The 17,988-nt window shown below is 46.9% G+C and overlaps 1 protein-coding gene across 1 annotated transcript; it reads left to right on the plus strand.

The window, feature by feature from the left end:
* The first annotated feature begins 540 nt into the window (after positions 1-540).
* On the plus strand, positions 541-921 carry KCNE1 (potassium voltage-gated channel subfamily E regulatory subunit 1). The gene has a single exon (XM_009953576.1). It carries the CDS (start codon positions 541-543, stop codon positions 919-921), a length of 381 nt encoding a protein of 126 aa, XP_009951878.1.
* Positions 922-17,988: the final 17,067 nt, after the last annotated feature.

The raw sequence follows: 17,988 nt of genomic DNA on the forward strand, positions 1-17,988 counted from the left end.
TGCAGGTATGGAGTGATTTCCACTCACTGAAAACCAGAAGTTTTGTTTCCAAATTCAATCCTTAAGCTGAAAGTAGAGGAGAGAGGACCAAGGGAAACTATGATCACAATCTTCAAAGCCAGAAGCAGTTGCTGCAGAGTGGGAGACTCCTCATGCCTGTGGGGCTCAGGGAAGAAGTCATGGGCTTTAAATAGCACCATGGGAGGCCTGGGTGAGGTATCTGGGTGAGCAGCCAACAGCCAGGGCAGCTGCGCACCACGACAGACCATCTGTGAAGACTGAGAAGGTTTTGTAAGGCAAGCATTTATGGGGGATGGACTCAGCCTAGCTAACCTGGCTTGGAAACAGGAGGTGAAGAGGTGCCTCCAAGCCTGTCCAGCCACGCTGCCTCTACACTGGCACTTCTTGCTGAAGAGGGGAGCCAGCAAAGGGAGACAGAGGGATTTGCATCTTTATCTGATGACAATGCCCCTTACCTTTATTCTTTTCCAGCTAAGCTATAACTAAGAAAGAAAGAAGAGCAGAGGACAGAAAAACAAGATGTTGGTGCTGTCTAACAACACAGCCCTGAATTCACTCCTCTCCAAGCTACTTCAAGACCACCTGGAGCAGACAAATAGCTCTGCACCTTCCCAGGTCAGAAGTGCCAGCAGCCACTTGGAAATCATCTACGTGCTGATGATGATTGGCCTCTTTGGCTTCTTCACAGTGGGAGTCATGCTGACCAACATCCGCGCCAGGAGGCTGGAGGACTCCCACGACCCCTACAACACCTACATTGCCACAGACATTTGGCACAAGAAGGACAGGGAGTACTTTCAAGCCAAGCTCATAGAAAATTACAAACTGTGCTGTGTCTTTGAGAACAAGCTGGCCGTGGAGCAGCCAAACACACAGATTCCCGAGGCGAAGTCTTCCTAGCAGAACGGGAGAAAGCATTGCTCTTTGCACAGGGACAACCCGACCCATACCTGCTATGAACAAAGCTAGCTGCTTGCTCATCTGCAGAGCCACAGACACTGGCCTCCATCAGGCTGAATAATTGTGAACTGATGGTGAAGCTGATGAGTCTGATGGCCCTGGTGCTGTAAGAGAGCCCAGCCACCAGTACTTTGTTGCAATCTCTGTAAGGTCAAGAACGGGAGACATAGATAGGGAGCATCATGGAGTCATCAGCTTCACCTAGCGAAAAAAGCAAATGGTGGCATTGCCAGTGTGAACGCTTGCAGTAGTCCATGTAATTAGAACCAAATTGGATCAAATGCAAGCTAGAGGCATTAACTGCCAAGCATGGTTTAGGCAATCATTTTCAAGTAAGACCAGTTTCTTCCAAGAAAAAGTAGCTGAAATGTTTCATTTGAGTTCTTGTTCAGCATAGAGTAATCATTTTATAAATCGTATAATGTTGTGGATTACCTTTTTCTTTCAGAATCATGCACCTCTTTCTTTGAGATAAAATCTTTGAAAAAGATTCCCATTTTTTCTGAAAACCATTTCTGTCAAAAAATGCAGACCTTGGAGGGAAATTTTTTAGTGACAATCTCTAATTCCTAGCAGGTACCCCAGACCCATCTTGCTGGCTACTTTTGGTTTTTCTTCTTATGGATGAGGGTTGATTCCGGCAGCAATATCCACCCCTGTACAAAGATTCAACAGCCCATGGGGTCTATGCCATGCAAGTGTGTAATGTTTTGAGAGTTTCAATCACATGTAATTGTTGCACAAGATCTAAGTACTACCTGATGGTTGGAAAGTGAATTTCCACTCTGAAGAGCAGTTCCACAAAGTCTCTGATATTTAGTCACTGATGCAGCTTATGTCTGCTTAACTTAAAGCCTGTGAGCAGTTCCTCCAGCCCCCAAGAGCAGCCTCCTTTGGTATAGCTGTTTATCTATTGCAGTATTCAATGCGAGATGAGTGCCAGCAAGGTTTTCCTGCCCTTGGCCTCCTTACTCCCTCCTTCGGCAGGCCATGTCTGCCGAGCCGCAGGGGCACAGTAGCAGCCTAACTCAGCTTCTATGGCAGTAGCTATCATCTGTTTCTGTTAAAAGGGAGAAATACAGCTCCCTTGGACATTGTGTTACTCAAAATAGGAACCTCGCTAGCTTGAAGCCTGTTTTGTTGTTTGGGATCAAAGAAGTCTGAGTAGGAGGGGGTTTTTATTTCTGCTCTGCAGATACACATCCCATTTTTAGCTACTGGAGAGGAAAGAGAAGTGGGAAAGGCTTGAAAGAAAGTCATGCAGAGCAGCCGCTTCAAAGGCAAGGCGAGGGCAGATAGCTACCCAAGTATTTTGCCAGGCAAGTGATACCAGTCACAGCATATCCCTTTTCCATGCATAGGTAGTTCTCTAGCATTTCATTAAAGTAATATTCCAGCCATGTCCCTGTTCCCAGAATACTTAGGACGATTAAAAATGCAGGGTATTTTTTTTTTTTAAAGATTTGTATATATAGTGCCTACCATTAAGCTGAGGCATAAGATACATGTTTTCACTGCCTTGAACAGCTTGGAAAATCTCCATCAGCTTAATTATCCGAGTCACTTTTTCCTCTAGAGGAATGTAAACCAAAGCCAAGCTTTGGAAAAATGTTGACTTCTCAGCTTGGGCACTGCTCTTTTGGGATCTCACTGTGCAGTCTGTTTATTACTTGCATTTCCCTCCCCCTGTGAGAGCACAAATGCTCTTGCTAGCTGGTTCTCCAGAGGCAGGCCCATGTAGCATTGCTGACAATGTTTAAACTTGCATCAAAAATGGCCTTTAATTACATTAAAACCTTTGAACGTGAAGCTTGTCAAAAGGGCTCCCTCCTGCAGCTCCCCCTCCACAGCAGGTGTTTTCAGGTATTTTGTGTCTAGGCACTGGCTGGTCACCTTATTTTAATAGCTCCAGTATAGTTATTTGTGACAAGGGTGATTGTCAGCGTTAGTTGGCTTCCACTTTTTTTTTCAGCTCTGCCATTTTATTTATTTATGAAAGAAGGGAACCACTGTGCCTTTGTCATAATGCTTTCCTGTGCCACTAGGCTACAAATCACCCTTCAGTGACAGCTGTGGACTCCCTCTCTGGGCCTTCACATCGCCTTTCAGTCTTGTAGTTCTCCTTTCCTCTCTCTTTTTTCACTTGTACGAGGCAATAAAATATGAATTATAAACCGCGCTTTGTGGCCTCAGATGTTTTTTTCTCCTAACCTGTTTCACAAGCTCACAGAAAGAGTACTGATACTACCTGATGGGCACCCATTCACCCGTCCCCTTTCTACACCCTATTAACCAGGGCCAGACCTGGGTGCTGGGATATCTCTCGGTACACCTAGATCTGGAGAAATATCAAAATGTTAGGAACAAATTCCTCACCTCAAGTAAACTCCCAGGGTTTGTAATACCCCGGGCAAGCTTGGCTCTGGTGTTCGGTGCAGCAATCCCAGCTGCAGCCTTCGTGCACGTGTTGCACAGAGCTTTCCACTGCAGCAGCTGCCCTAGGGGAGCCTGGGTTCTGTTGCACCTCCCCAGAAATGACACTGGGCCTGGCAAAAGGGGAGAAATAGCTGTGGGGTAGCAGTCCCCCCAGCAAGGCAGGAAGGTCTTGTGCTACCTGGAGCCCAGTGACTCTGCACAAGGCATCGTTTGGGTGGCTAGCCCTCATGGGATGCTCTGTTGATGCAGGACACAGGGGAGGTAGGCGTATGTATCAAGAGATCTTAAGGGTTCAGGCCAGCCCAGTCTCTCTGCATGCACTCCTTGAAAAAGGCTCTGAAATTCCTTTCTATATAGCTCTGGATTATGTAATAACAGTTTTGGAGATGTAAAGTGTGAGCCAAGCTGCAGCCTGCATTGCCGAGCATCCTCCAGGGCTTGTAAACTCAGCTCCCACTCGCTCTGTCATTACCACTGACTCATACAGGATGGCTGACACGGGATCCATCTCTGACTTCATGTAGTAGGAGAAAGAGCATTCACTGGCCAAGAAGTGCCTAGAAATGTGTGATTAGTTCACTCGCTCATCATCTTTGCTCTAGACCAAAGGCCAGCAACAAATCTGTCATATAATTACCATTACACAGAGCTCGTGTTTTCTGATTTCCTGATTGTGGGGGAGATTGAAGAATCTGAACTTCATTAGGCAAGTGTTGCACTTTCTTTGGCCCAAACTTTAAAAGTCTTTTGCTCAGGAGGCATGAAATAGCCAGGGAGACTGATAGAGGTTTATTTTCATCTGGTCCCCAGTAGCTAAAGTCCCTGGCTTCATCAGCTGTGGCTTATTCTAGTCAGTAGCCTCGCTGATGTGGCCTAATGAGCATACCTCCAGGCACAGGTATTGCTCTCTGGCTATTTATGGTTTTTTATAATAGGAATCGCATTACATAGAAATGCAAGCATTATACAGAAACGGCATTTTGAATTTAAGCCGTACATTGTTAACAGCAACATGATGATAATGCATAGAGCTCTCAAGCAAAATCAAAGCCCGATACAGCAAGTTCTCTCCTGTATATATTTTGAGGGGTTATTTTGTACAGTTGCAGACTAGCCTGGAAGTCATGTGGTACAAAACCACACAAATTAAACGTTTATGAATAACTTTAGTAGAGCACGAATGCAGAGAACATTCTGTGCAGTACCTCTTGGAGGGGAAAGCGAGTCTTTACACCTTGGGAGAAGAAGGTCCAGGGCAGTTTTGCACTAGGTTATGTGGCCACTGACTCATGGGAAGATGAGGTCTCCCTCTTTTCCCCTTTCCTGCCTGCCCTGGAACCCTGTCTGGGTTGCCCAGACTCTGGGCAACTCTGTGACTGTTGCAGCCTCGCAAACCTAAAGCAGGTCTCCTCAGGCCGCGCCTGCAAAGACGTGGCAGGAATATCAAATGCAATGCCTCTACCAGAGAAGACCTCCCCATCCACACATGGAACAGGGTGCAGCTTGCAGCAGGGTGCAGCTACTCTTCTCTGGCAGCACACAGTAATTTGCTGGAGTGGGAGTATGTTTACCTGAGGATACGTCTACATGGGCTCACACAGGGAGTGTATGGGTGGCCCTAGCTCAGCATTAAGGTGGCCAGATGCCAGCTTTAACTGTAAGAAAGCATGGGTGCAGTGCTGAGGTTGAGACTAATATGCCCTAAGCAGTGACTAGAAGTGGTTTACATCCAGGCAGCACAGAGCCCAGGGAAGCAAGTCTGTGCTGATTCGTAGCTGCATTGTAGCCTGATGTGCACAACTTTCCCATAGAAAGCCCAAACTGAGAGCTCATCCTTTGCCCTCACTGCAAAACCCTCCCTCCCTTCTCACTGTCCCGAAGAGGTTCAGGCCCTGGTTCTTATTTCCCATCTCATGGAGAACTTGCATCTGCAGCAGCTGGCTTTTCAATACACCCAGCAGAAATCCTTAGAGCTGCAGGTACAAGAGGTCAGAACCCTAGTATTAAGCGGTCCATCTGGAAAATACTTTACAGTCAAAGGCAGCCCGAGTGTGCAAGTCTGAAGCGAGTTCCGCCTCCTCCTCACTTTATAGTTATCAGTGTTATCTTTCTTTGCAGTTGGTTGGGTCAGACCTGCTACACCGGGAAACGTGCACAAAGACAGGCGGAAGGAAACCGATAAAAATAGAAGATATGAGCAATCTGAAGAAAGCAGAACATACTTTGCAGCTGATAACTGGAATTATCTTATGTAATATTTCTATGGCATCCTGCTTCATTTTTACACGTTGTTATCATTATGCCAAACTCACTCCCTAATCTCCTTATCCAGCTGGAGCCATCAGCTATGCACGTGAAACCTTCATGAAGCCTTTCTCAAGAAACTGCTCAAGGGACCAGCACAAATGTGATTGCTTTGGCAATCACAATGCGATTGTGATGGCAGAGGAGGCTGTGAAAGGTCACACTGCGTTTCACCCGTGAGGTGGGCAAGAGGCTGCTCCCTGAGACAGGAGCTGTCTGCGCAGCTGGCTTCGTGGACACGTTCAAGAAGAGAAATGGTCCCAGTCAACTGCCTTCAAACGGCAAGAAGCAAAGGCCCATACCAGGGGCAAATATATAATAGGGAAATAGGGAAGCAAAGTACTTAATTCTTGGTAGTTCTTTAGAAACAAGGGTAGTTTTTTCTAAAGCCAGCTTTCAACTGCACCCATGAGTGGTGTCTTTCAGATCAAAGAAGATATCGATGGATGTTATATCCAGAAGTGGACATTGTGACCACTTGATCCGATTTAGCAGAAGAAAGGCCAAAGACTCTGATGCAATACTTTCTCCAGGCTTCTGGTTGGGCTATAGCGCCTTATTTTCAGAGGCACACCTAAGCTCACCAAAATCATTCCTTTGCTCAGCCCACAAAATCCACACACTAGACCAGGGGCCACCAACCTTTCAAGCCCAAGAGCCAAACAAAATAAAATGTGACACCTTAATGTAAGAGCACTTGCTCCAAAAAAATCCTTAATCCAGTATTGGTCTGGTGAGTGTGATAGCAGTTTTACAACAGGTACACCACACAACCCAAAACACAGCTGACCTTCACAGAAATACAGTTTGATTTTGACCAACATCCAGTAAATAGATCCTTAGTATATGACAGTTTTGGTTTTGTTTCTAGATGTGGTAGCTTCCATACTTTTACATAAGAAATGCATAGCTAGTTAGCCCAGCTCTTAGTATTCATTCTGATTCAATCCTGAGGATGCGGGATGCAGCACAGCACACTTACCTGCTGGGGAGGTGATGCTTGTTTGGTACAGCTCCCATCAGCACTATCTCTTCTGCCTCTCCCACTGCACTATTCACCCTTTCCCAGGTTTCCCTCCAAACCACGACCTCTGGCCTTTGGATCTCCCTCCCTAGCCTCCCCCATGGGTCCACAAGTCCTCATTTGGCAGAAAAAAGCATAACCCCTCTGCCTCAGCTGAAGGGAGCCATATCAGCAGAGCATCTAGCCCATTGTTTCCAAAGTCTGAGCTCTGATTTCCTTTTTCCTTGTGACCTCCAGCTTCGAGTGGCAGGGTAATTTGTCAGGGGAACAGTTGATTCAGCATCTGTTCTGGTTCACTGTTGTGCACATAAGCCTCAAGCCTATGATCTTTATTCAGACCCACGGCAACAGCAGGCTCATGGACCTCCAATCTGATGGGACTTTTTGCCCTGGCAATATTTTCTTAAGCCTTTATTATCAGCTTCCCACCTAACAATGAAAAACTAATCTGTGAAAATAGTGCAAACAATAATCTCATACCATCTCTGCACCTGCAGGCAAGATCCCTTCTAGGGGCTGCTCAAGCTGAGCTCACCCCTCAGGTGCCTCTGCAGCTTCACCCCCAGCAGTCCAGTTTCCAGGGACTCAGGGGTGGATCTGATCCTGAGCTGTACGCAGAGAGCAAAGGAATAAAACATCAAACCCTCTCCATACTTTTATTTATTTTTCACCTTAGTATGCAAGAGTTATGGTGCAGGAATAGACGAACCAGCACACTCATCAATCAGTCAGGCACCCTCTGCCAGCCAAGGAGCCAGAGATTTACCCTCAGGCAGCCCATGGCAGGACTGACACCTAAAATTAACCCTCTGCTGTGCATCTATTTATTTCCTCCCCTCAAAAAATAAGTGATCTCTCTCTCTCTTTAACAGCAACAGCCCAATAGTCTTTCCATCCAAATCCTGACCTTGAGAAAGGGATTGTAGCAGAATAAAATGTAATTTGAATAGAAGTAAGCAGATGAGAAACATACTGGTTCATGCTAATCCAAATTCCCAGTGGTGTTGGCTAGCTCACTGCAGAATACAAGCAATAGAGAGGGTTGTCTTTGTTTACAACAAATTATTTAATCCAACATGTGCACATTAAACAGGCTCTTCTGGATTTCTTCATGTGCATGTTGTTCCCTATTTCTGCTCATAGAAGTCACTGAAATGCAGAAATTGCCAAGCCCTTTGAAGCTACCACCAAGTACCTCAAGGGCACACTACCCTGGCTCAGATTTCTGACCTATTTTTCTCTCATTTCCCATGCCCCTCCAGGGGAACATGACTATGTCCACCCTCACTATGTGGGACAGCTCTTCCCCCTGGAGACTCCCCTGGGTAGGCTTGGGCAGGAGTAGATGTAATCATAGTGTCTCTGCTGACAGCAGTGCTATCATTGACAGCAGTGGGAGTGGGATCACCCTGGTTTGGACTCACCAGGGTTGAAGAAAAGGGCATCACCCTTAGTATAGGGCATCACTACATCTCAGTGTGTGGCCTGTGAGGAAAATGATACAGTCTGGTCTGAAGAACAGTGTTATGTGATGTAAACTGATACCTTGTGATCTGGTAGTGTAAAAAAAGGGCAAAACTACCTTGCCAATGTGTGTGTTTGGCGTTTTGTGGCACAGCACGTGGAGACCAAGGCACGACTGCAATAATAGCATAGGCAACTGTCGGGCAAACTAAATGGCAATGAATCCATCCAGTAGCTGCTCACAGGGGCCAGCAGTCATGCCAAAACCCCACACCTGCTTCCCAGCTCTCCCACTAAGACACCCAGGACCTGGGGTGCCAGGGGCATCACAGCTGCACTGGTGGCACTGGCTTTTGCTTCCTTCCTTCAGCTCTGGGCAGCTTTCCTCTTCCCTCACAAACTTCCTCTGGTGAGAAATGACACAGGCAGTGCATTACCCTGCATCTGGGTTCTCCTCTGTATTTATCCACTGCAGCAGTTGGCACTTTGGGGGATTTGCAGAGAATTAAGTAGTCTGTGAAATGTTAGAAAAGGAGAAAAGGGATGTTGCAATCTGACATGTTTATCAGATGTCTTTGTGGTTTTATTCCACGTTAGAGTTTCCATTCAACAAGAAGGACAAGCCCACACCTGCTGCAGGGACCAGACCAGTGTGTACCAGTTGGTGGCCAGTTGCGCGGGTACATGCTCCTAGCCTGTTCTGAGGAAAAACATTAAACTTCAGTGCGGGTGGTTTAGGCTAACATATTTTATCTGGAAATCTTCAGGGGAGGGGGAAGAGGAAGCAGGCAATTACAGTGGCAGGGACAACATGGGGCAACCTGTCAAACTGCCTGGCCTGCTGCCATCGTGTGTGTGGCCGTACCCAGGTGCCTCCCTAGATCATGGCCCTACACAAATACTCCTCCTCTGCTGACACCTCCTTCTTCTTTTTGGGACATTATGGGCAGATCCCAGCCAGCTGTTCCCAGCAGCCCAGCCTATGGTTTTAGAAATGTCCAACTCAAGGTCAATTTTTGAGAAGCTCATCACAGTGATGGTCCAGAAATAACACCCTAAAGGGTGAACACCACAGCTGCATCTCTGCCAGTGGCTGCAGTCACAGGGCAGCAAACATGACTTCTCTTCCAACGCTGTTAGACCCTCTCTGTGCCTTCCTCTTCCACCTGCTCTGATGTCTGAATGTGATCAGGAGTGAAACACAGGAGATAAAGAGGTCTTCACAATGTTTCATGGATATTTTCATCGCAGATTGTGCCAGTCTTCAGTGTCCTGCTGCGCTTGGTTACTCTGCTCCAGCTCACCTCCTCCTGCAGGGAGGTCACCGCTCATTCTCTGGTGTCACCAGCAGCCAGCAGCCACTGCCATGGGCTGGCTTGGGTTGTCCCAGGGTGATGTTGTCCTCGGCAAGAGCTCCTTAATGTGTAGCCTGTGGTGGAAACAGGATGTGAAGCACAGGATGGGAGTGGCTATAGCTTTTATTACTCTCCTGAAGGTGACACTACTCAAATCACGTTACCATGTGTTTGGACATGGGCCAAAAACGTGAACATTGAACCACAATAAATGTGGATCTTTTTGATTCACACGTACAATTAAAGGGCAATATCCAGAATTTTACTGTCAGTAAGTGAGTCATAAGCAGCAAAACCTGGATATGGCTCTGAGACATCCAGCTCCTGAATTGGATACATCTACGCAGAGCCTGTACATGAAACAAATGATGAAGCACAGATGAGTCCGCAGTGCCTGGCAATGCCTTTGTCTGAAGCACACTCTATCGCAAGAGGACAGGTCCTGGCAGTGCTGGCTGCCACAGCTGCCTCCCGGTGATGTGAGGTCACAGCAGCGCTCAGACAGCATTAGAAAATGACATTTCCTGGCAAAGAGAGAGTCTGAGAATGATGGGAGAGCAGCAAAAGCTGTGGAGGTCTCCTACGCTGGAGTACTGAGAAAGCTGAATGAATTGAGAAGGATCAGCCAATAAATGTTGGAAAAGTCAGGAAAAAAAAGGAAGAAAGAAACAAAGAGCCTAAACTTAACCGCATGAGACTTATCAGAATCACTCAACATACAATGTCTAATAACATCATTTTTGCCATCTGACTCACACTGCATATCTCACAGAAGGCAGAAGCTCTTTTCTTTCATCTGATCTGTTCAACGTGCAAGTAGCTATTCAGGGTTTGCCCCTGTTGCTGAGGAGGACTATTGGTAATATCTGAAGGACCTGTAGGAAAAACTAGTTAAAAAGGAGTGAGCCACGTGACTGCAGTGCAGTGTATGGGCACGGAGCAGAGACCCCCGAGCAGATGTGCCAGCACCATGCTGTTTCCACTTAGCCCCAGTGTATGAGCAGAGCTGCAATAGTGTTTTGCATAAATACTCAAGGATTCAGACAAGCTTTTACTCACACCTACACTTGAGCATGGAAAGAGACAAACAGGTCACCAGATAACCAGAACTGGCCCAAGGCCTGTTATTGCAACAGCAAAAATGAAAGCTCTGGCTCAATCTCAGCCACAGAAACTTGGGCAATGCGATTCGTGACATGGTCTGACCTGCGTGAGAGGCAATGTGCGCTGCCTTGCACTGGGGCCGTTACCTGCAGCCCTCACCCTCAGCTGCTGCGAGTGAGTGTCCCTTCTCAGCCTCTTCTAGGAAGCCAAGATGACTCAGCCATTGTGGAGAGGAAGCTGAGAGAAGGACACGGCAGATTGTAGCCCTGCCCAACCAGGGTCCTAGGAAGGGGTTTTCTGCATAAAATAGCTCAGTACTCCAACAAATCCTTCCCAGCTCTTCCCTAACTCTCTGCAAACTCAACATATTTCTCCTCCAGTGCCGGCTCCTCCAGTTCGCTGCAGAGCAAGTCTCCTGTCAGTGCTGCAGCAGCATGCCAGCCTCCTGGGCATTGTGCCCCTGCCTCATAGGCAAGCCAGGCCTGCCTCTGAGACACCTTGAGGCCCTCCAGCCTACAGCAACCCCCAGAAGGATTGCCAGGGAAGAAGCACCCCTCAGAATCCCTGTCTTGGAGGTGGTTCATTCCTGGAGTAACCGCCTGTCAGGGCATGACCTAGATTTTTTTTGAGGAAGTCACAGGGCTAGCGTGCAAGTAACCACATTGGGTTGAGGTCCCCAGTATCCCACTGTCCCCGATGACTGGTGTGGTCTGTTTGCAGGACTCGGACACGTGAGCAATGCTCCATCGCTCATCTTAGATCCAGACATTCCTTCACTCCACTTCCTCTGAGGCAGGCAGGGTGCCCTGGCTCAACAGGAAATATCACTTGAAGACATGATCCACCTTATATCCCATGGGGGGTGAGAGCATGGAAAACAAGTTAGCACGCTGCAGAGGAAAGTGTCCATGGGAAATGCTTCAAGTCTGAAGCTCATCTGGGCTTGTCCAGGCACTTCAATAGCATGATGAATCTTCCATTCCTGGCTCATTCCAACCCATAGGATTTTAAAGACACGTCTGCCTGTCTTGGTTGCGTCTTGCGTGTGCTTCCAGGTGTTCTTGGTCCCGGAAGAGGGGAAGCACAGAGATTAGTTCAATTTCCACCAGCTCCTAAACACCCTCCAGGGCTTTGATTCTCACTATAGAATTAGCAACACTCTAAAATCCAACATTTTTGTGAAAATATGACTAAAAGAGGCCTGCTGATGTGTATTGTTTCTTTATGCTATCTTTTTCTTTAGAAATGAAACTTCAGTAATAAGGGAATCATACCCTCAGCTGATGTGCCCTGGCCTGTCTCCTGTAAAGCTGATGGAAACTTCCAAGCTTATTCTGGGGTCCATATGCCTTCACTGAAAGACTGTCAGAATTACTTCTTCTGGCCCTGCTGTTATGTTCGTGCTCCAAACCTGTTCCTTAATCCTTCATTCCTTTTTTAAAAGAAAGGTGCCACTTGGCACTGGTGCCAACTTCCAGGGCTGTGGGTGGAGGAAGGAGACTGTCACTATTAGGCAGGTGCTGAGTGCTCGTTCCTGGTCAAGGGACATGGTTGTGGCTGCATGCCTCTCTCCATCCACACTGCAAGGGGTCCAGTGCTGTGCTGCACTTCCATAAGTTCCACCCTCCCCCTCAGCTGGACATCTCATGCTACCCCAGCTCCTTCATTCTCATTATTAGGAATGGTATCCGGATGCTTCCTCTGGGTGACATAGGATCCTTACTGTCCTGCTTTGAGAAGGACGAGTAGGAATCCTACATCCTTTGCCTTGGTATGACTGAGGGGTAGTCCATCTCACAGCACTTTTACTGTCCTCAGGTCAGAGGCTGACACTAATCACAGTCATTAGAAAGCAAGCTCTTCTTGAGGGCACGTTGTGCTGAGAGATGGACTCACGTTTTTGGGGCTATCTGTCTCTCCCCATTGAGCAGGGAAGCTCCCCACAGAGTCCCAGGCAGTCAAACAAATCCCACCTTTGCTGTATGCTTGAGCCTGTGTCACTCTACTCCCACGTCGTACTGGTGATCAGATGGCCATCATCACCAAGGGGTTTGTTATCAGTGTTTATACTTTTAAATTTCCAGTTGATTTTTTTTCCAAGAAAAAGGACCATCAAATCTAGGGAAGAGGTATGAAAACAGGTAGGGTTTCCATCTCCACATTCCACCTAGGTAGAGGGGTGGGGACAGGAGTCAAAAAGGAGCTATACTTGATGGGGCAAAAGGACAAGGTGCGAGGCTCACCTTTCCCTAGCCCTGACCACGCTTTCTCCGGAACTGGAAACAAGACAGCAACTTTAGTACAGTGCTGGGTTTAACCAGGTGAGCCCTGCAGAGAAGCCGGCTAATTAGCCATGCTGTAGGGCTGCACTGACCCAGCTACGCCGCTCCCTGGCCCTTGCCGGCATCTCCACCCAGCACTGCACCGGGTCCGGCCAGCTCATTCCCAGCCAGACTGCGATCTCCAGCTCTGCCCTGTGCAAGACCAGACAGACAGGCCTGCTGGCTTTTCGTGCTCTCTGCTGGGTTTTGGCTTTTAAGGGGATGGTGGTAAAACCAGTAATACCCTTAGCACCACGTTTTTCTCTGAAACCTGGGGATTAGCTGTAAAACAGCTCTGGCACTCTGGCAGCAGTGAGGGTTATACATGAGTGGGGGAAGCCACACGAGGGAGTTTACCAAACCTCTCTTTCCCCACTGTCCTTGCTGCCTCAGAGCACTCAGGTCCCCTTTCCTCCAACCAGTAGCTCCCTGCTTCTGATTTTCTTCCTATTTCTGCATTTGTTAGCCAAAGGTGCAGCTCGCCTAATCGGCAGCTGATACTTTCAAAGCACTGTGTGTTATCCAGCAGAGATTAGACACGTTAAAAAATGAGGAGTTTGAACTGAGTCCTGCAGCAAGATTTATGAATCTGTCTGACCGCAATTTAATAGCAATAGCTGCTGCCACTTCCCGAAGGCAGACATACCCTGCTGTCACGAGGCCCTGCTTACCCTCGCCTTTAACAGTCCTCCTCCCTCCAGAAAACCAGCTGGCTTTAGCATAAGCGCTCCTCCTCCCTCAGCTGCCTTCAGTTGTTCTGATTGCACAAAATAACCCGACGCCAGCAGTCGTCTGTGGCTCCTGTGGCAAAGTCTGAGTTAAATTAGAGATGTTGCAAGCCACGGCTGGTGTTATGTGTTGATCTTGAAAGGGGACTTGGCTGTGAAAGGGTGTAACTCATGCTGTTTTGCCATGGAAAGGGTGTATGAATGGAATAAAACATCCATGCCCAGCTGGCAGAACAGGATGTAAGAGGTTGGGGCAGCAGAATGTAAGACAAAAGATAGCAAGGTTGCTTCATCCCAGCATCTCTTTCCTATTCCTGGCTACTTTCTTTCCCCATGCTTTCACCAGAAGGGTAAAGCAGGCTGAGCCGGGATTATGGGTGTGCACTGAACAAGGAGGGACAACTGCCTATCCTCTTTCCTCTGGTGTGATGAGGTGGCATTGGCCAAACACACCTAGGGGACACTAGGACACTGCTATTTTCTTTCCCACTTCCGAGAGTCGCTGACTTAAAAAAATGACAGATCTATGATAAATAACCAAAAACCACCCCAAGCCCACAGTCTACTCTTACATAGGCTCTGTCCAGCAGCAAGCACCCTCCCAGAGCAGCCTTTATGGTTTGTTTTGCCCAGTATTGAGACAACTGCGTCCTCATCCATGTTATTCTCATCCCCTGCATGATAAGGGAACATATATGGCCACTTGCCGTGAGCCCCCATGTAGCAGGAGCCTCACGGGCCCATGGGCCCATAGTATCGTGTTACCACATTGCTTTGCCGACACTCCCTCACGCATAATGTGCCTGTGATTACTTGCTAGAGGCAAGAAGCAGAGGCCACTCCTCTCCTGTGCTCCTTAAATAGTTAAATGCACTGGTCAGCTGGGAGCAAGCCTGACAGCTGAAAGAGGTGCTGCTCCCAGGACAGAGCCTGGTCTGCATGTAAGTAAGTAAGCTGTTGGATAGGTACAACGTTTCTTAGTTGTTATTATGGTGCCTGGGGTGTCTGCAACTTCCTCTACATAGTGATAAGTAGGCATTGGTTTAAATTTTCATTTCAATTTTTCCATTATTTTGGATACATTTACTGGATCTTTTTTTCCCTAAAGTGTTGTTCTCTGAAAATCAACTCTAACACTCAAGCTACTAGTAATTTTTTTTTTTAAATTAGCTAGATATGGCATTATGCATGCAGTTCTGTGGGTGTGTTTATATTTTTAGCGTGTGTTTGTGTGTGTAGAGAGAGAAGTTTATGCACAGGTATCTGTGAGCATGGATTTATGCCTACTGACAAGACAGACAATAGTGATGTATATCTCCAGTTGGTGTGTGTGGGACACACATTTGCACACCCAGAGAAAACGGTCAAAATGGAAACACAACCCTTAGGGTGTGGAAAAGCAGTGGAGAGGGGAGCTGGCACAAAGGGGATGACTCCCATCATGGAAAAAAAGGCTGATTCCTAACTTGTGTATGTAATACAATTACAAGAAAAAGTAGCAATACAGATGTTTGAAGCCTGGAGGAGTGCCTGTGTAGTGTCCCAGTATCTTTCCAACATTGTCTGGGGCAGGGTGCGTGTGCATGTAAATGACATACAGCCTTATTTGTACAAAGCCATCTGAAGCCTGATTTCTCTCTCTAGAGGCCTGCTGTGGCACAACAGCAGCCACTAATCCTTTCCGTAGTCACCACTAAAGGCAGATCCTACCCTCAACTTCTTCTTTCTCATTCTGGGGTGAATATCCAGGTTCTGCCTTTCAGTGGCATCACACATGTGCTTGGCCCCCACAGTTAAAAATCCCCAGTGTGCTGTGTGCCTGGCCTGATGAGAATTAGGCAGCCGTTAGAGTTAACGGGTGACACTCTGCCCTTTCAGCTTGTTATGTCATTTGCCTCAAGCCTCTCATTATTGTTTTCTGGGGATTGGTACCTGTCATGTTGTTTTTCTGTTGTATTTTGTATAGGAGGGAAAAAAGCATTTCCCCCCCCACCCGTTTTCTGTATAGACATAGTGAAGTGGTACATGGCTCATATATAAAATATCCACACTTGCAGATATTTTAAGTGCCAGTCCAACATTTAACGAGTTTCACTGTTCTAGAGCAGAAAATATTGTATTCCTTAGAAAGTAGTATCTGAGCAACTGTGCATCAAACCACTGTGCTTTTGTATTCAATTTTAAAAACTCAACAATTCATAGACATCGCTAAAGGACCAGCCCCACTCCAGTGGTGGCAGGAGTCAGGGAGCCCATGCCAAGAGACTCTAAAGGGCAGTGTGGAGCTGAGGTTCCCAACTGGAGAACATCTTCCTAAATGTGAGAGGGATGGTCCATCCCATCTAGCCACTGTCCTGTCTCCAGGGGTCTGGAGAAGAGCATAACGTGGCCCATAAAATAATACAATGAGCGCAGAAGAAGCCCCTCAACAAAACGCAGGCAGCGGTAGGCACTGGAAGTAATAAACATGGATAAGAGCATTCAGAGCTTAGCCTAATTTTTATGTGATAGCAAACGAGCATAGTTGTGGCAACTGAGTAGAGGATAATCTGGGGGAGGGCAGAAGGTGGATTGTTTGGGGTTTTTTGCAGTGTGATTGCAGCAAGTTAGAAAGCCTATCTATCAAGGACCACTGACATATCTCTGAACTTTGGTCCTCCACAATTTGTTGTAGCTTGTCATGGCAGTAGCCACAAAACCCAGGGCAGCCATAGTAGAATAGGCTGGAGAGGCAGAGAAGGGAATTGTGGTTTTGGGGAGCAAGATAAAATCTTGTTATCAGAAGGTCAACTTACTTTCAGTAAATCTTTTTCAGAATAAAATTTTCATCTAGTGTTCAGCCAAAGTATAGATCACTTTTCTCACATTGTGCTCTCTGAAAGGGGAACAGCAAGACAGATTTCATTTCTGTGGAGTATTGTGATCACTGATTTCTACCGCAGCCAAGTAGATGTAGCTAGATTGGGCTGGGGCAGAGAGAAGAGGAGTTTTGTAATCTACGGGCAGTTTACTTGTATCTTGCCTGGCATCTGGAAGGAATCCTGACTTTCTATTTTTCTGTATAGACCAAAAAGTCCTGGTTAGCTAAAAGCTATGCTTTACCTGAACAGTGTGATCCCACACACCCACTGTTGCTGCAATTCATTATATTCCCCCAGTACCTCTCCAGCTCCCATGCTGCAGTTGTAAATCTCCACACACCTCTGTGAATGGGTTCCATGTAAGCTCTGCCCACAACTCACACAGCCACCCATCGTGGTTATTTGGCTATTAATAGATTCCAGGCAGACCAGTCACAATCCAGCCAGCAGGGTAAACACATTCATTAACAGGTAATACTTGCAAGAAGGAGGAAACCTAACCAGGAATAGCTAACCTTAATCATCCAGGATGTTCAGGCAATTTCAGACACCCAATCGGCACTTCAGTGGTCCGGTGATGGGCTCATTCTAGCTGGACTGCAGAGGAAATGCCTGACTTCCCTGAGTCAGGAGTAGCGAACATCCCACTGCGAGGCACAAGGAGGGAAGATAAAACATCTCCTGCCCCCAGTGCCTGCAAGCAGGATGAGAAAGGAAAGGACCCTGCTGGCTGGGGATGCCGGCTGCCCTGACCTGGGGGTCAGGCCACTACCTTTTCTAAGGTTAACCCTCATTTTAATACTGCCAAATGTCTCTGGGGTGACTGGCAGGCAGAGCTGCTCTGAGGGAGCTTTCTCTAGTCTCCATCAGAAAATTTTCAGAGCTTTTTATGCTGTTACTCATATCTAGCTCTTTAAATGGTTTCTTGTATGAGATTTAAGGCAGCAGTCAAACCCTCAGGTATCGTAAATCACCAGAGCTCTTGTTGCAATACATGGGGTTGCAGCCTCGGTTTGTACAGACCCTTTGCAACAGGTTAATCGGCACTGGCTGAAAAGCAAGGAAAACTGCAACAAGGAAGGTGAATGATTTTAGATTAGCAGAAGTTGCATGTTTGGGATGAAACTCGTGGCTTCTATTTACAGCTGGACAAGACCTCATGGGCAGATTTGCACAAAGCTTTTCTAAGATTATCACATGCTTCCCAAAGAAGGTGATTTCAGAGAACTAAAAATTATACACAGATTTATATCAAAACTGGAAAGTTGTTGTTGCCGAAAGAAAAAGCTTATTTTTTGGATGTGGAATTCGTAGATGGAGTAAAAATTTTATACTGAGATTTTTCAGAATGGAAGGATTTTGTGGTTTGCTTAAAGGCAATGGTTTAAATTTCTCTTGTGCTAAAAATGA

This window comes from Leptosomus discolor, chromosome 1, assembly GCF_034619465.1.
Source record: "Leptosomus discolor isolate bLepDis1 chromosome 1, bLepDis1.hap2, whole genome shotgun sequence".
Taxonomy (NCBI): Eukaryota; Metazoa; Chordata; class Aves; order Leptosomiformes; family Leptosomidae; genus Leptosomus; species Leptosomus discolor.

Bases quoted from the DNA above. Each gene is read 5' to 3' on its own strand.
- KCNE1 (XM_009953576.1), top strand. From the start codon at position 541: ATGTTGGTGCTGTCTAACAACACAGCCCTGAATTCACTCCTCTCCAAG.